The sequence below is a fragment of the Cyclospora cayetanensis genome, unplaced genomic scaffold, assembly GCF_002999335.1.
Source record: "Cyclospora cayetanensis isolate NF1_C8 unplaced genomic scaffold, CcayRef3 CcayRef3_contig_214, whole genome shotgun sequence".
NCBI classification, from domain to species: Eukaryota; Apicomplexa; class Conoidasida; order Eucoccidiorida; family Eimeriidae; genus Cyclospora; species Cyclospora cayetanensis.
The window spans coordinates 19,701-41,499 of record NW_020312164.1 but is presented as its reverse complement, the minus strand read 5'-3'; the positions used below and the strand labels follow the sequence as shown (position 1 = coordinate 41,499).

General features: G+C 52.7%; 3 protein-coding genes across 3 annotated transcripts; 2 read left to right on the top strand and 1 right to left on the bottom strand.

The window, feature by feature from the left end:
• Window positions 1-1,939, top strand: LOC34623180 (serine/threonine-protein kinase ATG1). The gene is made up of 4 exons (XM_026337947.1): window positions 1-894; window positions 1,190-1,266; window positions 1,381-1,523; window positions 1,599-1,939. The coding sequence occupies exons 1-4, from the start codon at window positions 1-3 to the stop codon at window positions 1,937-1,939; spliced, it is 1,455 nt and encodes a 484-aa protein (XP_026193732.1).
• Window positions 1,940-6,379: 4,440 nt separating this feature from the next.
• LOC34623179 lies at window positions 6,380-9,108 on the top strand. Its single transcript, XM_026337946.1, has 6 exons — window positions 6,380-6,630; window positions 6,881-7,324; window positions 7,379-7,880; window positions 8,050-8,113; window positions 8,354-8,785; window positions 8,912-9,108. Exons 1-6 carry the CDS (start codon window positions 6,380-6,382, stop codon window positions 9,106-9,108), a joined length of 1,890 nt encoding a protein of 629 aa, XP_026193731.1.
• A 132-nt stretch (window positions 9,109-9,240) lies between these two features.
• LOC34623820 lies at window positions 9,241-13,761 on the bottom strand. The gene is made up of 8 exons (XM_026337945.1): window positions 13,338-13,761; window positions 12,147-12,921; window positions 11,534-11,663; window positions 11,259-11,401; window positions 10,789-11,156; window positions 10,440-10,497; window positions 9,340-9,603; window positions 9,241-9,253 (listed from the first exon to the last, which is right to left on the bottom strand). Exons 1-8 carry the CDS (start codon window positions 13,759-13,761, stop codon window positions 9,241-9,243), a joined length of 2,175 nt encoding a protein of 724 aa, XP_026193730.1.
• Between the last annotated feature and the right edge of the window lie 8,038 nt (window positions 13,762-21,799).

Sequence of the window (21,799 nt, the reverse complement as noted above, 5' to 3'; positions counted from 1 at the left end):
ATGCGGTCTCTTGAAGCCTCCCCTTCGGAGGCAACAGCTAACGGCCCCTGCAGACGGCTCAGTCTGCCTATCCCCAAAAGAATAAGTCCTCCAACCCGCGGTGATTTTCACAGGGAAAACCTTTGCATGCATTCGGCTCACAAGTACTCCTGTGGTGTCTCGCCCTCGCACTTCTCGGATGCCTCAACAGTAGACGACGCAGAGGAGGGGCCTCCGGGGGTACCTCTAGCGCAGCAGCCGTACAGTGTCTCCGATATAATGAGTCTATTTCCTTTGGATCGCCTGATTGGCACAGGCTCCCAGAGTTTTGTCTATGCGTGCCACTCTCTACAAGATTTCGAGGGAATTGGAGGGGAGGCCTCCCCCCTCGACGTGCCTTTGTGCATCAAGCACATTGTAGCCGATGCATCGAGGGAAGCCCTCACTGCTGCCTGCCGCCTCATCCATCCCCACGTCGCGCGTCACTTTGCTGTGCTCGACGACTGGAGAGGCCTCTGGATCCTGATGGAGTACGTGAAGGGCCCCGATCTTGCGGTGTACGTACACCGCAGGGGGCGCCTTGGCGTCTCGACTGCTAAACACATTTTCAGGCAACTCATTTCTGCTCTTGACTGCGTGCATTCCAGTGGACTTGTTCATCAAGATGTCAAGCTCGAAAACATTGTCGTCAGGCACAGCAGCGGGCTCGAGCATGAGCAACAACCCCACCACCTGCGCCAAGAAAAACACACACAAGAGATCAGGGAACCTTGTCAACGCGGGGCCCTCAGCGATTCGGAGGAGCTCCCAGAGAATAAGAGCCCTCCAGCCTCTCCTCCATATCTTGAGGAAGAAAAAGTAAAAGACTGTGTGCCTCTTGAAATCCTCTTGGTGGACTTTGGTTCAGCAGAGTTGGTATGCCCTCAGTCGCGTCTGAATAACATTAGACCTGAGGGATCTCCAGCGGGCACTGCGATGTACATGTGAGCGCGAGGCGACATTCACTTAGTCCTAGCTTCGTCTGCTGCCTTCCCTCTCCCCTTGCGTTCCCGCGCGTTCAATGCGGGAGCCTCGTTCGAGCTCTGAGCGCCCGACTTTGTGCGTACGCGTGTTGCTGCCGATTCTGCGCTTGCTTGGCGCGCGGCCCCTTCGTCCTTTAGACTTTTTTTCCTGAATGCCTCGTTTGTCTTTCTCGCCGAGCTCCCTTTAGTGGCGTCTGCTTGTTGCAGCTGCTGCCTCGTCGCCATCGCCGAGCTGTCTGGTGCGAGCTCGGGGTGGGGGAGTGCAGTGCCGTCTGCAGCGCGCGCGCGACGGGCGGCGCTCTCGCTTCCTCCGCGCCGCCCCCCCATAGCTCCCAATTTTTCTGACTCTCCTGCTGCGTCTGGCTGGCGATTTCCGCAGGGCCCCCGAGACATTCACCGACGCCCCTGCATGCTGCAAGAGCGACATATGGTCGGCAGGGATTTTGCTCTGCCTTCTGCTGGTGGGCAAGTCGCCCTTTGAAGGTTCTAGCGTCCTCTCGACGCTGGCAGCGGCAGCAGACTGCAAAAGTCTCTGCAGCTGCAGCGACGCAGAGAGAGCTTCTTCTCTCAGAGACGCGCGAGACACCCACGCATTAGGCGTGGGTGACGTCTTCGCGCGCGATCTCCCTGGCCGCAAGAGGAGACCACAGGATGAGGCAAAAAGTATGCCAGGTCAGGCTGCCGCAGGCAGCCTCTCGAGTTGTGTCGCTTCCGAAGGGGGAAAAGGGGGGCCCCATAGGGGCCCCTCTCGGCTCCCCCCCGGAACCGCAGGATCTGACGCCGTCCTTCAGCGCTTAAAGCGAGTCTTTAGCGATCCCGAGTGGATGGGCGTGCCTTCTGAGGCGAAAGCGCTGATTGCTCGAATGTTGGCGGTGGACGCCAGAGTGCGACCCTCTGCTGCAGAGGTTCTGCAGAGTGCTTGGTTGGCGTCTCCGTGAGCAACTGGACGCTTTAAGGTCTTCCCTTAGGCTCGCCTTCCGCGAGAAGGCGCACCTCTTATTTCGCGCGGCGCTTGCACGCGTGGATCGCGAAAACGCGGCAAGCGCAAAGCTTGGGGGTCGAGAGGAGGAGGCGTCGGAGACTGCCTCCCCTCTCTCCCCACTGCCCCCCAGGTCTAGTGGGGAGAGGGCTGTGTCTGTCGTCGAGGCGTTGCTGGCATCTCAGGAGGAGGGGGCAAAGATTGCCGTCCTCCGTGGTTCCTCTCCCGTTCAGGTGGGCAGATCGGCGCAGTTCAGCTGCATCCGCTGCGCCGACATCCATAGCAAAAAGAGGGAGAGGGCCTTTCGAGAATTCGTCACAACCTCACGGGTGTAACGACAGCAGCACGGCAGGTTATGAAAGAAGGAGGGGGCACAGGAATGCTGCACCAGGATGCAACGATCTCCACACACACACACACACACTTCGGAGCCTGGAGAAGCGCGTACACACTTCCCGCGTAACATGTAAATGTACTTCTGTATGAACCCTTTTACATCGCCTTCTCAAGGCGCCTCTCAGGACGAGAGGCGCTTGCTCCACCCAACAAGCAGCAGGAGCTGCGGCTGCTGTACTCTGAAAATGCTGGCAGCCCACATCAAACCCCTAAGGGAGAAGCTCTCCCAGGCGCATCAGCAGCTCCCTTTGTAACTGAAGGTAAGACAGCGGCTCCAGGTTTTAGGCAGCCAATCGTCTACTACTTCTAAAGGACCCCGCAAAGAACTGATGGTCCGTGCTGGTCAGTTCATCGACCGCTAGCTCTTTCACCGTGCTCTCAGTTCGCGAGCGCGCGAGCTGCTGCAGGCGCCGCACTTTGAGGCTTTCACACTGCCCTTCTTCTTCTCCCCTTCGTCATTATCTCTCGCGTTTCCGGCAACTTGCGCGTGAGGCGAGCCGTCTCTCTGTCGGCTGTCAACCCCCGCCGTTGCTCCTCGGATTTTGCCCGTCTGAATAGTTTAACCTTTCAAAAGGCGGGGGCTCTCTAGGGTGTACTGCCCGCCATGCCAAAGTGGCAGCTGTCGCCCTCATTTTTCCGCTTCCTTCATAGTGATTCGCCTTGTGTGCCACGGAGCCGCCGGTAGGCGGAAAGTGCCACAGGCCGCTGGGGTCTTCATGGGGATCTTCTACAGCGTTGCCGGCACATCGACGTCGTCGTTGAATGCCCTTTACAATCATCCACAAAATCCCCTGCCCTCTTCATCCTCCTCGCTCTCCACTTGCCCACCCCCCGCTGCGGCGTCCCCCCGGCACACCCAACAAGGGTTGCCCCTCGGTTCCACACACGCAAACAGACACACTACGTTTTGTATAGCGTGTAAATGCTGTTAACGTCTGTCATGAAAAACCGCACAAACAGAGACTGCCTGCACACGAGTTCTCCCTATGAACAGATCAGGCCACCAGCTACTCTGGTGGGCGCTCCAGATGTATGCAATGCCAATAAAGCATTCAGTTTGATATGCACATTTCATTACCTACATACACATGTACACGCTTACTGTAGAGGGATCAAAGAAAACAGAAAATACAAAACAAATAATCCTTACTGTCTATATAGACTCTAGAGGTATTGAGGCAAACACGTAAATGGTATTATAACAACTGGAAAGGAAATTATTCTTCTTTTGAGGCCTAACGAGTTCATCAAAAACCAAATCTCAGAGAACCAAGGCTCTAATCCATATCTGAAAGCGTTGGGAGAAATACGAGGGCTATCAGCTTTCCTGCTTATTTTGTGAACACATTCCATGAAGCTCATAGTCTTGAGACTGCCTCCCTAACGTCAAACATGGGTGCCCTTGGAATCTGTAAGGAATTAGAAACGTACAAGCTAGTGGCAGGCAACCCCCCGATCCACCCTTTAGGACCATGTATGCCTCGTAGGAAACACTCAGATTGCTCTGCAACGTATTCATTCACCGCACAGATGTAAAGCACTACATCAGGGCCCTGTTTCACTTCAACAATTTTCATCAAGGTGACTACAGGTTAGGCGTACCTGTGTGCTGTTATCGAAATTTAGCATGGCCAGGTTCCCCGTGTATAAGATGCCTTGATAATGTTTTAGCCTTCGTAAATGGGCTGCGTTCAAACTAAGAGCGGCGTATAAGGTCAGCTGATTATCGCACAAGAGTTGCTTATTTGTGCCTTTAAAATGGGTACTGCACATAGAATCCCGCGTTCATCAAGCTCAACGATTAGGGGCCGCTCGAAACATTTGAAGGAATAGAATCTGGTTTACTGAAGAAAACGCTAATGGCTTGGAATTAAAGACTTCGGTATAAGGCTCTACTACTTAGCTATAAAACGACTTTTCAGTGTGAAGAAGTGGCACTCGAAAAAAGGAATAGTGTATCCCACTGTAGAAAATTGCTCATGGCTATTATACAGGTAATAAGATCTGCAAGTACTCGTAGAGGTGAATGATAGTGCTCGAGACGCTGTAGCCTCCCAGTGAACTAGCCGTTATAGTCGTATGTGCTTTTTATCGCGGGGTTGGAGGTGGATGAGCTAGAAAAATGCCTCCGAGCCTCAAAGGGCATGATAAAACTATGGCTCTTTATCGCTATCAGAATTAACGACAAAAATTAAAAGCAAGTTTCAGAGGTATCAAACACACTTTGCACTGACCAGCTGAATTGTACGGTCTACCAACAGCACAACACTGATATCCGCTTCAGAGATCCCTGAAGCGTGGAAGCGGTGGAGTTTGGTTATTTCAGCAACGAAAAGTAATGATTTGTATGCCTTTCACCCTAAGGTATGTGTGGATCTGTGGAAGAGCCATACTCGGTACCGGCATAGCACTCACCACCATCTGAGGGGTTTCAACGAAGTTTTCCCTTCTCTAATAAAAAAGTTAGAATTCAGTCCCTTCATGATAAGAATAAAGAAATAGAGATACAACTCGCATGCATCAAAGCTGCCAGGAAGTTCGTCTTGCCCTGAACCTGGCTAGAGCGGCGCCTAGTGGCTTGTCGGCAGTGGCGTGGCGGCTGAGTGATGGCGGAAATCCGTGCTTTATTCGATAATTTCAATAGCATCTGATCATTCAATCGCTCTTAACTTAAAGATTTCCGGAAAATAAGCACTATATGGACGCTTTCTCAGAGTGCACAAGGGCATATCGCCATGGGCAGCGCAAGTCATCGACGGGCGTTTGATATGGATTTCCCCGCATTTATACCCTAATACTTTCTCGTTTACAGGTCTTTTTACTTGCAACTAGCCGTGTAGTGCAGACATTGCAACCTTCGTGCTGTGCGGGCTCGCTTTCCGTCTGACCGGCGCCTGCCGCAGAAAAGCCTCCAGAAAGGTCCACTGAAGTGACTAAGCCTAATGATATGGCTATACCAGCAGGAAATTAATATCAACTGTCTATGAAGTGATGAATAGGCATTGGAAGCGTTGGACACGAGCTTAGTGGGAGTCGACACCGGGAAATGCGATGCTGGCTGATTCTTGACAACTGCGTGCTGACGGTCTGAGTCTTTCCACAATGACCGTTTCTCCAATGAGACTAACTACGGTAGCTGATGCCAATGTCAGTATTGTTGAGACTCCGTTGGCTTCCACGGGCTTCTCAGAGAGTTCTAATGGGCCTGTACACATAGCAAAATGATTAAAACTTGACTAGATGCATTGCATGTAAATTCACATATATAGACTTAGATAGGTGAGTATGAATTGCCGTTACTTATGGTATTAATACCTGATAGTAATGTCTTGCTCAGGCTGTGTTCTGCTGCTCGCAGACCTTGTTGATCGTTGGTGCGTTGTTTCTAATCATCTATATCGTCCAGTATTTCCGTCGTCAAGTGTCCTTTGAGATAGCATTTCACGAATTTCTCGAAGACTCCGCAGCATTCTTACAAGTAAGTCCGTTTCTTGGCGACGGACTGGTCTTCGAAACTTCTCCATGCTCATCATTGTGTGGCTTTTCCACAGCTAGACGTCGGATGTACAAGACATTGTTTGCTCTTGCAGAACGGAGGCAATATCTCGGAGTTGCGGCAAAGGGTTTCTGACTTCTTTGGGGCTGAGACCTCCATAAAGTGTCTATCAGATAGGCACACGACCACCTTTCTGGAGTCGATTGTCTCATCGGGATACCGGGAAGCCAATGAGGCAAGATGCCATCTTTCTCATAGTTGGCGTTTCCTCTATCTGCATTGCTGCTGGCGTCACTGTGTCAGGCTGGGGTGTGCGCTCTTTGGATGTGATGCGGGGTTTTAGGAATTACCGAGGATAACATCGGAACTTGCAGCGCTTGGCGTACCGTTGGATTCTTCCCAGATTTCCCTTCTGTTTCGAAGGTAACAAGACATCTCCCACTGCTTTTGATTGTGGCCGTACAATGGGATTGTGTTGGCTCAATCATCAGACATTTGTAATTTGTGATGTCACAGGGCGCGAGGCATTGTAGAGCATTTGAAGAACGAAGCAATTCCCACCCACCAGAACACAGGGGCAAATTTCTCCTATCCCCGTTCCTATGTCACACTGATGCTAAAAGTGGTCTATTTGGAGCTAGAAAACGTTTGCCACATAATTATGGAAGATCCAGCGAGTTGTTTGCTTGCCCTTGCGGTATGACGCAAGGCGGTGTGGAAAACGCACAAGTGCGGCACCACTCCTGTAAATTGCAGAGGTAGAGCATTCTTCACCAACGACTTTGATAACATGTTTGTTGAAAGCGCCACTTTACAGCTGTCGCCATGAAACCAGGCTAAGCATCCTTAACAGCGAAACAGCTCATTGTCAGATCTGCTATTGTGCATCCAGACAGCCGAGCGGCTGTATCAGAAGATGACAGGGAGGGAATGGTGATGCAGACACTTTTACGAAGACTTCTTCCGTCATCAATACTTTACAAAATCAACGATACCAATTCCATTCAGCATGGCATTAACGTTTTGTTGCCCATCCATCAGCAACAACAGAAAATATACGGCGAGCGTCTGCAAAGACGCCAGGGTGAAAACTTGCATAAATCCCCCGTACCGGCGGCGGATCACGAAAGCGATTTCGAGTTCCGCATACTTATTGAATGGCTTGTTGCTGCGCTGGACACTAAAGCACTTGTCCTGTGACTTGATGCTGAAGAGAATAAGATTTAAGCGCTCCGCCGTGTCCGAGCTTTCTAGCGTATGCAAAAGGGTAGCGGGCGGTTTCTCCCCAGAGGAGGCCAAAAGACAGAATCGAGGTTTAGGTCCTCGGGTATTGCCCTTAAGAGAAAGATTTGCCAAATTCCCAGTTGGAAGGATTATTGAAAGTCGCTACATTCGGGCGCTCTACCGAGCTCCTGCCGGGATACAAAAAGTCCTGGTGTACCTTAAGTGCAGGTATTGCACGCTATCGTTTGATTGTCTCCTTTTACTGCTAGAACGCTTTTGCAGGGGATCAGTTGATGCGATTCGGCTTCTTCTCCGTCATAAGAACGTCCCACACGCGGAGTTTTATGCGGACCGGTCATTCGGCTGCGAAGAAATAAGAAGCCGTTTCGAGGCAGCGGGCCTTCCCGCAACGCTCCCATACTTTTCCGACAATCACTGTGAAATGACGGGATCAAGAACCATCCTTATTTATCTCGCAAAGCAGCTAAAGTTGTACGGGACCTCCAGAGCAGATGCAATACACATAGAGTCCATTGTTGACTACTGTTTTGCCGCGTTACACACAATCTGGGGGGCGGAATGCAAGTGCGCCTACCCTCAAGAGCTCAACAGGGAACGTGCGCGTGCCCACTACTGCCGAGACGAAGTGTTGCCTATGCTTCAGACGATGTGCCGCCTTGTGAGCCAGGCTGCGACACGAGAAGAGGCACACGACGTGTTTCAGTCAGGGGGGCGTCAGCAAGGAATGCGGAACAAAAGGCTTGCTCAGTGGATAGTTGGCGAGGTACTTTTCGTAGCAAACACCGCGGTTTCACTGTTCATGCACCATGAGCTCCTCCCGACAGTTCTGCGTGGCCGACATCGCCGCTTACTCGATCTTATCATCCGTTGTTAGGTGACTAAGCGGCACTATCCCCTGTGGATGCTTATTCCTAATCCTCTGTCCATTTCAGAGAATTTGGGGATTCAACGATCCTGCCCTTTTCGCCACTGCGGGGCTTCATGGAACAGGTCGAGGCGTGCAGTGAAGGAATTAAGGCTTTCTGTGACTCGGAGAGACGATTCTGAAGAGTTTGCAGGCGCTGCCATGAGAGTTGATCTCCCACTAGGGTCCATTGCTACAAACGTACACCGGACGTCCAAGCTAAATTTAGACTGATTTTCTGCATTGCCTCGCACCGAAACGGGCTGACACTGCGGTCCCTCTCGAAAGAAACAATGACACTGTGCCCAGACAGACTCTTTTTCGTGGCAAAGCCACGAGTGTGATGACAGCAAGGTGCTTTAGAAAATTCAGAAGCCCAGCTCCCACAGAGCTACGGTTTCACCAAGCGCAACGGAATGTCGGCCATGCACACACAGAAGCACGAAAAACGGTGCACTCGGAAACAACAACACACAAACGGTGTATTGTTGCTGTTTCTGAATTAGTGCTCACCAAGGGAGCCAATGCACTAGAAAAACGGCCGATCGCCATCGGGTGGAGGCGGCTGGCTGCAGCCGACTTCCTAGAAAGTATACTGTGGCATGGCGAATCTGCAATGGTGCACAGTTCGCCTTGCGCTGGAGGCATGAAAGGCTGCACCTCCGGAGAGCCAGCTCCAGCTGACCACCCCTACGGAATAGTTGCACCGCGAGAGGCAGTGGATGTTGCAGCAGCCGCTTTGACGAAAATGGGGTGTCAGTCGAGCAGACGCGGCTGCTGTGTGGCGGTAGCAGCTTCTCTATCAGATTCAACCGGAGCACCTGGTTCAGACTGGCCCAAGAAAAGGCCTCTCTCCTGAGTTTCTTCCCCATCCCCGTTTTCCATGAAAGCTGAACTGCCGGATGGCGGCGCGGAGTCTGACGGCGAAGTAGCAGCAGGGGCAGCAGCATCAGCACACCCGAGTGCCGCCATGAACGGCCTGGCCCCCTGCAGTGGCTCAAGTTCGTTGTTGTTGCATTGCGACTCTGAAAATGAAGCGGCTCCTGCAGCCACCCCCACATGTGGGGTCAAGCCGCCGCTTTGTTGAGCTGCTGCGTCGCTGTCTTGTTGAGCTGCTGCTTCGCTGCCTTGTTGAGCTGCTGCGCCGCTGCCTTGTTGAGCTGCTGCGCCGCTGCTTTGTTGAGCTGCTGCTTGGTTGGCCACCTCTGCAGGGAAGGCCTTAGTATCGCAACCTATCGGTGCACTGCTGGCGGCGCATGCTGCCTCTCCTGCTGCTGGTGCGGCTGGCCGCTCCGAAGCTTCTGCTTCTGCCCTCTGCTCTGCCAGCGAAGACAGGGATGCTCGTCGGTCAAGAGAATCGGAGGCTTCGAGAGAGGGGGGCCTCTCTACCTGCGGCGAGGTGTCAATTGGGGAGAAGAGCTCCCCCCGCTGCACTGCGCGCCGCCGCCGTTTGATTTCCTTGATAGCCAAAAAGGCCCTCATGCCTGCAGCCCTCGGCGCATTCAAAAGTAGAGTAAACACACTCAGCTTGAAGCCACGCCGAAATCCAAAACGGCTGCACCGGAAGTAGCGACTGATTGTCCTGATAGACGCACACACACATGCACACATAAATACACATACACACACACACACATGCACACATAAATACACATACACACACATACACACACACACACACACATACACACACACACATACACACATACATACACATACACACACATACACACACACACATACACACACACGTAGACAGGCGCCTAGCATACAATACGTATAACATAGGCAAACATGCATGCGGAGCCGAATATCCGCAAGTGCCCCTGCACCAGGTTCACCCCGACACACACTCACACGGCTCCTGGCCGCACGTGGCATGCACGCATGTGTGTGCATTCGCGCGGCTCCTCTTTAGGCATTAGCATGCCTCTCATTGAAAAACCTTGCGGGCATACATGCGTCGATGAAAACATACATGCGAATGCAAGCCAATGAGTACGCACACACGCCGATCACGTATGTTCAAAGATAGCTATCGGCACAAAAAATTTATGCAAGACGCTCTTGCCGCCCTCCACTCTGCGAATCGCCAGAACGGCGTTTTTCTAAAGCGCTCGATAAGCAGCCACACAGCAAGGAAGCAGCAGTTCTTCGCACGCTTGCCTCGAGTCCGGCTCCTTCCATGTGCACAGCCAGCTTTCGACGCCCTTGTGGAAGCTGATACCAGGGATCTTCACAGCATATGTCAGGCGACGGCTCAGAAGCACCAGAGCATCGGCAGTCGAAGTGACACCCATGAAGCAATTCGCCACGATTTGTCTTCTGCGCTGCTTGAGAAGCGCTTCAGCGTCATCCTCTGGAGCCGCCTTCGTATCCTCGGCCCCATGGGCACCCCGCGCATTTCGGTCAGAGCATTCCGCCAGCAGCGCGGCGTTCATCGCCAGAGCCTCTTCCTCGCGATCTTCCTCGTTCTCTGAGACGCAGCACCGGAGACAGGCAAAGAGGAGGTAACCGTCCGACGCCGCACTCTTCCCCGACCTAGCTGCCTGTTTGCCTGTCGTTCAAAAATGAAGAAAGGCCCCTCCGAACCGCAGACTGCTGTGTTTCCCAAATCCGCAACTCATGAAAAACTCCACACGATCGCCCTCTTTAAAGTCTTTCCCTTCTGCCCTTCGAGACACGCAGGAGGGCAAAATCAGCCGGAAAAGAATAAACACAAACGCCACTTGTGCTTTCGTCTGTTTCAGGTTCAGCCCAGCTCTACCCGTCAGGAAATCGCTGTCCGATGCAAAATCGAAATCTGGAGGCGGCCGAGGCATCGCTCCTGATCTGTCTACAAGCAAAGGCCTCGACATGCCGTCTCGCCGCCGCTTCATAGTACCTGTTTCGCAAGGCGCAACGCAAGAGTCGTGCCCACCAATAGCAGTGCCGCATGCATGCAACGTGCGTGTGCGGCCTCTACGCAGTGCCGCATGCATAGGATGGACACGAGCTCGGGAGGGATCGGTAGCAGCTAATACAGGACTGCCAGAGACAGAAAAGCGGCATGCAGAGTGCTCCCTCTGGAGTTGCTTATAACAACACGCAGGTAGCCAGCCAGCCAATGCACGTTGCACAAAAGCAGCAGCACGGCTTGGCCACGGACGGTGCATGCGCATGTGTATGTACACATGTGAATGTACGTGCATATATTTGTATGTATGTGTGTATGCACGTGTATGTGTATGTGTGTGCATGGGTGTGCGTGTTTCCGCAGCTGAACCTGCGGATGTCGCTCCTAACGCTGCCGAGCGTGCAAGACAGGCAAGGCCGTTCTTACCCAATTTTTCCTTCCTTGAGGGCTGGGCACCCTCTGTGCCAGGCAGTGCATGCGACAGCTTCGCAGGAGACGCCATAGACGGTGTGGAGGGGGCTGAAGGGCGTAGCGAAGGCGAGATCGCTTCTCCCCCCGTTCGGGGACTGGGAAGGGGCCCCCCACTGCTGCCTGCGGGGGGGCCCCCCCCTGCTGCGTCCATTGCCGCTTTCTCTTCTTCGAGGGCTTTAAGAACCTCCTCGTTGACGTCCCCCTTCCACTGCTGACGCAGCAGGATTGCCTCCCGCCGCGCGCATTCAAATCCCAAGTGTTTCACGCTAAAATATCTGCACCGCCAGCCAACAGACACACACACATACATATATATATATACACATACATGTACACACACATATATATATATATACACATACATATACATACATACACACACATACATATACACACATACATATACACACACATATACACACATACATATACACACACATATACACACATACATATACACACACATATACACACATACATATACACACACATACACATACACACACATACATATACACACACATATACACACATACATATACACACACATACATATACACACACACATATACAGCGGCTCTCCCCTGCGTTCTCCTGGAGATCTCCTGCCCTCAACTCACAAGTTAACACCCCGCTTGCACCCTCGTGTTAACGAAGGAGGAGGCAGCGAGGCACGCCGGAAGCAACCAAGGAAGAAAGAATAGGGCAGAAACGAGGTGCTACCTGGCCTTCGGTGCATACGCATTTACTAGACGCACCTGCACTGCTGCTTGCCGTGTTCTACGCGTGTGCAGATCCAATATCGGTTGCTCTTGCAGAAGGCAACGCCCCTCACTTTTTCTGCTGCAGCGCTCAACATGGGGTGTGTCGTCGTCCGCAAGGCAGCGGCAGCAGCACTCGCCGCGTTGCTGCCGACACTGGTGGCAACGCCTGAGACGCCAGCTGCTGCACTGCCTGAAGACGGCAGCAGAGCATCTTCTCCGCCTCCAACCCCAGCTCCAGCCGCTCCTCCCCCAAGCTGCTGATTGCGACGAGGCCCCTCAAGCAACGGCTGGTCTGGGGAGAAGGGATCGAAGTAATAGGGAGTCGAAGATAGGAGGGAAGGAGGGGGAGGCGGAGGCGGAGAATGCCACGCACTGAGCTCCTGTGGGCTGCCATCCGCGGGATCGTCTGCTGCAGACAAGGGCCCCGCTGTGTGCGCATGCGCGAAAGCCTTGGCAGCCTGATCGACTTCTCGCATCAGAGACACATAGTACTGCTGCATGAGTCGTTCCACGCTCGCAGATCCCTCCACAGCAGTGGCAGCCTCCCCGCTATCCGACAGATAGTCCTCTCCTGCCCCAACAGCTGGCACTGGCTTGTGCGACTCTGACACCCGCGCCAGCAAGTGAGCGCTGGGAGGTGGGCGTGGATCAAAATAGAGTTGAACAGCTTTTCCAGAGTCACCCTGTTGTTGTTGCTGTTGCCTGGCTTTGTGCCTCTTAGCACGCAGGGCGGCCACTTCTTCGAAGAGCTCCTGCAAAGACACGCGCGCTAGACGGGTTGCACAACAAAATGAAAAACAAAAAGATGCCGCATTCCTTGAACCTCCCTTCGCGCTGATCAGAGAGACTTGAGAGAGTAGGCTTAGTCATCCTCCTAATGCAGTGCACGGGCGAGCCGCGTAGGAGCTGAGCTATACATGGGAAGAGGGAAGCGTGGGGAAAGGCTTCCGCCCATGAGGCGCACATGCATTCATGGATTGAGGGATGGGCAAAAAAAGGAAGCATGCATGCATGCATGCATGTATGTATGCCAACGTACATCTAGAAAGGTCTCGGCCGCCCCCTTCGCCTCCTTCAGCACGCGGATTTGCTGAAGGGCAGCATGAAGTCTGTTTCGCATGTGCTGCAAGAGCAGCCTTCGTTGCCTGTGGAATCTTTTTGCTGCGCACACCAAGGCTCGTCTGCCTCCCCCCTCCTCCAGCGACTGCATAGAGGCGGCCTCTGTGCCTGTCAGCCCCCCCTCCTGCTCATCTGGAGACTTTTCATCTGCGGATGCCGAAGCGAAGAGAAACTCGTCTTCTGAACCGTTCCAAAGCGCCACCTGCCTAGAGGCCCTCAAGGGAAGCCGTTGCCGAGGCGCTTCAAGCGGGAGCTGCAGCAGGTCTAAAGCCTCTCGTAAATCCAGCACTCTATGAACGGGAGAAGCTTTTCCAAGGATGTAAGATGCCACAGGCACATCCAGGCGGGCGAAGAGCTCATGCTTCTTCTCCTGGTCGTCGTTGAGCTGCAACGACCCCCTGTCAGTACACGGGAGGGCAGGAGAGAAGGGGCTCACCGCTTTCCCAGGGGCGGATTCTACCTCCACTAAGGCCTCTGAAAGAAGTACCATAGTGGTACGTAGGTAGATGCGTAGCTGTACGCAGATCTCGGAAGGGTGCTCGGTGCTGAACTCGCCGTTGCGCCGTGGGGTTCAGCAAGGCGGAAAACGCCTGTAATATGCGGGAAAGCTGCCTATAAAAGACGCTGCAGCAAACCCTCTGGTACAAGCAAGTGGGAGAGCAGTCCCCCCTCCGCCGGGGAAAGCTCCGAAATCCGCTTATCTATATACAGATCCGCCTCCTGCAAACCCGAAGCCTGCATGCGCACGCCCTAGGAAGGCGACACAGTTGTCTTGCACCTCGCAAATAGTCCCTTTTTATTGTCCCTAGCGAAGCTCTGCAGAGTGAAGGAAAAAGGTAATGGCATCCACTGGATTCGATAGGCGTTTTCCGTCGCTGCGGGATGCTGCGGCGCTGTGTCACGCTCTGGGCAACCTGGAGGAGCTAGAGCGCAATAGAAAGACACAGCCTCACTCTTGGCAGATAATACTTGTAAGGGAATACCCGATTGTCAGTCCGAATGCAGCAAGTGCTCTAAGGCAAAATCCGTATACACGGAGAGGGTAGTTCGGCTCACAGGCAGTGGCCACCGGTGGCCTGAACAGCCCATAATACAGCAAGATAATGGATATACAGTAAATTTTATACACAAATAGCTTCAGAATGATACATATTGCCCCAAATGAAATCCGCAGCTAAGGCGCGAGGGACGTTCTTTACTGGCTGACAGTATTGCTGTACGCAGCGGCAGCGTACGATGACGGCAGCCTCTACGACTCGCATGCAGAAACCAGGCGCGTCAGGTCTGCAAACCCTAAATTCACTATAATGCGTTATATGTAAAATTTAAGGGAAGTTCGTGTTTCGTGTACATTCAACTTTTTTGCGGAATGCTTCATTGGACGAGCTGTACTGCATTGTCTAGACTACGATACCCGAAAGCGCTTGGAGGAAGACCTCCTTCGTGTTTCTTTGCATGGTCCCCCCTTTTCGTTTCTGCCCCAAAGGCCACCACACAGCACCACACACAACACCTCCTTTCCCATCCTGCCGACCCGCTCAGTGTGCAGCAAGCAGCGACACCCACAGAAACGGCAGCAGCAGCAACACTAACAGCAGCCACAAGAAATGCTCTAGAGGCAATGCGCAGCCTATTGTGAAGATACTCTCCCAGCGTGGCTCGGCACTATCCTGTCGAAGACGCTGGCCGCGTCCGGCTATCTCCATTCAATCCCAGACATGCCGCCGTATACGAGCGAGATTTTTCGAGGAAATTTTCTCGCGACAGGGGATGAACCATGCAGTTTTGATGTGAAAGAAAGGCGCTATGACGGAAACCCCCGACGGCAAACTTGCAATTTTCTTGCAACTCCTCATCAAAGTCCGAGTAAGCGGCGTTTCCTCCGCTACAGCCCTCATCGGTTTGCAGTGAGCTACTAGGGGATAAACGGAGACTTGTGTACTGCTAAGTTGCATTAGACACGCAGTCTGCCAAGGTTCGCTACGCTGTGTGAGTGACCCCCCGCCGCCGCTGTATGATTGGTGGTGTGCTCAGAGCCTACCGGCCCGTGAAGCAACTTGTCTCCTCGCATCTTTGTACAAGCATGCGGGAGAGGACCCCCCCTCCTTGGATGCCTTCGTAGCCCTCTGTAACGGACGCCTCACCGACAGCGGCATGCAAGTAGTGGTGCGCGACTCCTGAGCCAGCCTCGTGCTTTTTGATTCCTCTTCCTCCCTATCCAGCTCTCCTGCCAACTGCGTCCCTCTTTGCCCCTCCTGCACGCCCTCTCTCATCCTTCCAAGCGACGCTCTTTGCAACTCTTGCTGCCTGCAGATGGGATTTGATGGCAGCGGCTCCTCGCTGACTCTCCGCAGCACGGCCTTCTTGGATCTGTGGCCAGGCTCTGGCGAGTCTCTCCACAAGGCTGTCAGCAAGCGAAGCCTCCTCAGTGCTCAAGATGCCGCCTGCACCGCTGGTAATACATGCGGCGCAAGAAAACTCTTCGACTCTGTTTCCGTCTCTTTTTGCGCCAATTCGAGTCATTCGCTCACCACATATCCCGGCTGCACTGTGCCCTCGTGTGTCGGTGCCTGCTGTATGTACGCTGCAGCCCTGCTGGAACGGATCCTGCGGAATCGTGGGCTTTTTTCGTGTGCACTCTGCATTTCCTCCAGCAGCCTCTTCTCCCCATTGCCATACTGCTTTTTGAAGCGGTTGTTACCTGGGTTGCCTCGTGAAGGGCGGGGTGTCTGCTGCATTTCTTCTAAGCGGCGATCCGAGGAAGGGCCTTTGCTGCGCTGCGTTCCTCAGGAGGGGCCGTCTCGCTCGTGGAATTCACGAAACTCTGTGCGAATCACCGCGTCTTATCAGCTCCAAGACTGCGTACGCCGACTTATGTCAGACTTTGCTACATTTGAGCTGCGTGGGTGTGTCTCAAACGCGCGTGGGAATAACCCTCATCATCATTTTGTGAGGCGGCATGTGGTATTGGCGTCCTTTGCAGTGCGCTGTCTTCTCGAGCACCGCTGGATTGCAGCAGAAAAGCAGGATTCTTCTTCCGATTTCCGTATCGCGCGGCAGCTCACGCTGGGGCCGTGCTTTTTTTCGGTAAGGACAGAATGATGCCGATTTCGATGAACGAGACCTCAACGCCATACGAATAAAAACGCATACCCGCGTTTGTTTCACGTGCCATAGCCATATTCTGACGCGAGTTTGCTAAAGTTGCTACCGCGCCTCTCTTTCTCTCTACATCTGGCTCTCTTTCTCCCTCTTTTTCGTCTCTCGATCTCACTCACTGTCGCTCGCTCGCTCGCGCACTCTCCGTCGCTTGCTTTCCCTGTCTGCATTGCAGCACATCGCAGCGCACCCGTCTGTTTGCGCATGCGCAACACCTCTGCAGTAGTAAAGAGTTCCCTCTTTTTTCGCAGGAGTTTCTGCCACAACTGGATGGAGTGTTGACTACCCCGAAATGTGCAATCTGCAAGCAGCCGGCGCTTGTGAATGTAAGGCCGTAGCCGCCCTGGACTCCGCTGTTTTTGCCTGCTGCGCCTCCGCTTCTTGATTGTGAACATAGAGGCCGCACGCTCTTCCTTATTTTGTATTTCCAAGAGTGTGAAAATGCGTTTCTGTGTGTTTTCCAGGTAGAGCAGTGCAGTAGTTGCAATGCGGAATGCCACTGCAGCTGCGTTCGTGAGTTAACGAAAACCGCGGCGCAACGCGGAAGAGGGGCTTCTCTTAGTTGTTTTGCCTGTGGAGCTAAGTGGCAGACTTTATCCTAATTGTGTTTAATATGCTTTTAGTCCACGCTTTGAGTGTGCCTCGTCCTAACACTCCCGAGCTGCCGCCTAGGGTCTAGCAAAGCCTGCCGGCTTTCAAGAGGCAACAACTACCGACATCCGGAGGTGGACACACACACCGATGGAAGCACTGGTTGAGCAGTAATGAGGGATGCTAGAGGCATATGTATGTATCTATCTACATATATGTATACATATATATAGCAAAGGGTTTGAGGCACGAGTGCTGGGCTGCATCGAGGGATCTGATGTGCGGACGGGTTTTTTTCCCAAAACGTGTCCTCACTGTAGAACAAAACCAAGCTCTAGAGAGGTATTTACAAGACGTTTCTCAGCTTGGTACTATGCGTCCTGAAGTACAATGCACTGTATTTGCCAGCCTTCCCAGCGAATTCCCTTTGCGAGCGCGTTGAGCAGGGCTGCACTGCTGCCCTTGTACGGAAGAGTAGTGCGTACAGTATTTCGACTCACACCTGATGAGTTTCGTTGAAGAAGGCGGGGAAACCGCCGTTGCCATGTATCCAGCTTCGAAACTGATGAGGCTTTGCAGTGTGACCTGCCTTCTTGCACGCACTGCTGTTCATCGCGATGCTTCCCACGCCTGGGAAGCTGAATCGCCCCTTCTGCGACCATGGGGAAGCAGGCTCGACGTAAGCCTCATTGCAAGCTACATAGAAAGTTCTTGACTGTATTCGGAAAGAATTTCCGTCTTCCTTTCCCGCTGCGGCCCTCGGGGTTTCGTCACCAAGGTTGAGGGGCACCCTCTCTTATGCACTCCGAGCATTCTCAGGTACTTGCACATAGCATCTGACGCACAAGCACGTCCCACTGCATCTTCGTATACCAAGCTAACAGGACTGTGCACTAGAGGAAACGGACGAATGATCAAACCGATATTCGCCGTCGATACCTTTGCACGCCCGTGTTGAATACAACAATGGTGCGGGAACAAGTGCTTAAAAGCAACCTAGAGCGCTACAGAAGCTCCCGTTTAAAGTATTATGGCTTGATTTTATGAGTATCCAGGCTGCCTGCACGCTGTGCAGAAAGCTGTATCGTCGATCTCCAGATACGCGTGTGCGTGCGGAAATCGGAGGCTCTCTGTGGCAAGCTCTCATAGGAATACAGCAACGGCATGGCCTTCTTCAGATGCACCCTACGGAATTACAAGGTGAAGTGAGGCCTTCAACGCTACAATGGTGTTTGGTGAGGAGAGGTTTATCCACCAGTGTTTCCCCTTGGGCCGTGCGGGCGACGTACACGACAGGAACGTGCATGCGCTCGTCTAGATTTTTTCTTTTTAGAGCTCTAAGAGCAAGTGCTTGCAAAGAAGTTGCTGGTATAGCCTGTAGGCGCTCTTCTCGCGTGTTCAGGACGGTATTCAAGGGGCGTGAGGTGCTCATCAGTCCACAAACACCCCCCCCTTCCCCGTTGCGCGCGCTGCTTCGGGGAAAACGGCCTCGCCCGCACGCGTGGCTGCTGCCTTGTTGGTTGCAAAAAGCCCATTCAAAAAGGTTCCAATGGTGTTTAGGGGGGCGAAGGCGAAGAAGAGAGAGGACAGAGGACACGGAGAGGGGAGACGGCAGCACCCAGTGCCGACTCACAGAGAAGCAGTGCCGCATCGCCGAGAGGGAGAGCGCTGCCAAAGTGGGGTCGAAAGGCGCTCAAGAGAAGAAGGTGTCATAAATAAACGCAAACATTGAGAAAGACACAGCGATTCGGCCCATGTGCGTCTCCCTTGTTGCTGCTGTCTCCCGATAATATATAGCGGGTGCGGTGGTGTGCGTGAATCCAGTATAGCGCCTGCAGGCGCTCAGCTCTCTCTGTTGCAGCTCTGCATAACACAACACTCCACGCTATCCTTGGTGGAGGGAGCCTTTGTAATTGCTCTGACAAGTCTCTATTTTCTCGAGTTATAGCGTATTGCGAGAGCCTTTTCCGTGACTTAGACGGGAAGTGGGGCATGGGCTTCTACTCTAGTACGCGCTCCTCCTTCCAGATGCTCCGATGAAGCCGGATCGCGCGCAAAGAACCAACTATCATCCGTCATCCTATCGCTTCCATTTTAATGCCTTTTAGGGGCTAGACGCACAATAAAAACGCGCAGTTCCTGGAAGGCTACGGGCACCGTGTGTATGCGAAGGCGTGTGTGTGGCTCCGGAATTTTGATCGTCCGCACGAGCGCGTGTGCAACAGCAACACCTAGGAAGTTCCGTTCCTTACCGTGTTCTGCACTTGTTGCCAAGTTTCCTCAACAAAAAGCTTGCGAGGCATCCAAATTCCTCTTCGACTGCCCTCCCGCCTAGCCACCACTGCCGTTGTCGAGGACGAGGGAAGAAAGGCCTTGCGCCTCGCGTGGCTTTCCGACTCCTCTGCGAGGAGCTGCTCGTGGTGTCTTCTTCTGCTGCAGGCTTTCCGTCTGAACCCCTATTTAGCCCCCCCTTTCCCCCTTTCTGCGAGGAAGCGCCTCGTTGAGGCCCCCCTTTGCCGACTCTCGAAAGCATTGTGAAGCTTGCACCAATCGACAGAAACGTTCCCGCTGGCTAGTGAGCGCAGACACAGACACCCGCCTATGCATGCGTTCTCGCTGGCAAGAAAGCTCAGACAGCGCCTCATTAGCTGCAGCTGCCATCCCCGATTCTGGAGGCCACACAGGCGTAGAGGGGTGCCTCAAAGTCCGTTCGGAAGCAGAGAATAGGAAGAAGGAAAGAGGAGTCGATTCTTCTTTTCAGGCTGGGAGTTAGTGCCACTGAGTGAGGAGGAGGAGGAGGAAGGGGCCCTTGCACCCTGTTGCCTGCCTGCCTCGGCTTCTAGATGTTCTTGGAGAGAAATGAATACACTAGAATCGCCAGCTTCTAACTTCGCGGATGCTAAACAATCCCCCCGGGTATGTATGCAGCTGCACTCTGGCCTTTCCTGACTTGTTCTCCTCCTTGTCGCCCTTACGCTGTACTGTATCCGCACATTCGAGGACGTCTACATCGCATGCGAGCGAACGCCTACACGCAGCACCGCTAGAAAAAGAAAAGCCTCATAAAGGGAACGTGCCGTGCAGCCCTTAAGGAAAGGCCAGGCTTTCCTCTTCTCTTTCGCGCTGCACAACGAATTTCCCCTCATTTTTTTCGGGGTGACTGCAACGCCTGCGGAAGGCTTTGGAGCGCAGGGCATAGCTCATCGCCTTTTTTATGCCATGCCTGCATGTGTATTTGTATGTATATTTGTATGTGTATTTGTGTATGTGTATTTGTATGTGTATTTGTGTATGTGTATTTGTGCGTGTATGTGTATTTGTGTATGTGTATTTGTGTGTGTATTTGTATGTGTATGTGTATTTGTATGTGTATTTGTATGTGTATTTGTATGTGTATTTGTGTATGTGTATTTGTGTATGTGTATTTGTATGTGTATTTGTGTGTGTATGTGTATTTGTGTGTGTATGTGTATTTGTATGTGTATTTGTGTATGTGTATTTGTGTGTGTATTTGTGTGTGTATGTGTATGTGTATGTGTATTTGTGTGTGTATTTGTATGTGTATTTGTATGTGTATTTGTGTGTGTATGTGTATTTGTGTGTGTATTTGTATGTGTATTTGTATGTGTATTTGTATATGTGTGTATATGTGCGTATATGTGCGTATATGTGCATATGTGTGCATATGTGTATATGCGTATGTTTATGTTGCGTTGTCTACAGCATCCGCCTGCTGAGACTTTCTCTGCGTCTTCCTGCCGCTATGACATTATCCAGCTCCTCTCCCTGAGGCCTCTGCTGGCGCCAACTACCCCCCCTCCGCCATCCCTCTTGCTGCCCTCTTTCTCTGCTGTCGCTGAAGAAGCGACAGCGGAGAAAGAGGGCAGAAAAGCAGAGGCAGAGTCCGCCATCCCGCTCAGCGCTAGTGGAAGCACCAACAACACGCTAAGCCCGATAGCGGGGGAGACTTCCCTCTTCATGGAGGAACAAAAAACGCGCCCAGGTAGGCATGGTAGAGCATCAGACTGCGGCTGCTGCTGCGAATAAGCTACAGCGATGGTCAGTTTCTTTCTTGCAAAGCTCTTGCTAAGGATGAACTGCTAGCTAGCCCGCCTCATGGAAACCCAGCTAGTGCGGGAGACAGCTAGCCACCCCTCCAGACCGACAGAGAGGCCTATTCTAATGGGCATCAAACAGCGGCTCCCCGCGTTACATGTATATGCAAATATATACACCTTTTCTACACATACATACATATATATATATACATTGCCCAACACATACATTTTTATAAATACATCCACGAATATACACGTACAAACATACCCATACATGTACCTACACATACATATATACGTATATATATACACTGGCCTACCGCGATATACCTCTGCTTGTATTTTTCTGCCCCCTTTTTTCTCACCGTCTTTGCTTTTTTCTCTCTTTCCCGCATGCCTTGCCTGTACGGGCATGGCCTGTGTTTCTGCTTCCCACCGCTGCCTGTCGCAGACCAAGCCACTCTTCGAGTTGCTTCTCGTCCCCTGCACAACAAGCCTAGTCTCCCGGTAGCGTCCGCTAAGGCAGCAGAATGCTCTTCCGAAGGAAACTTGCCGGCGCCTTCTGAGGCTTCCGCTTTCTCCCTGCAGCTGCACGACGCTACAACGGATGGGTAAGAAGAGAAGACGCGATGACACCGCAGTTGCACTTCTTTTCGAGGCTTGTTGCACTCGCAGTGCACTTCTCCAGGGAGGCAAACAAGCCCTCCGTCTTCTCGAGGC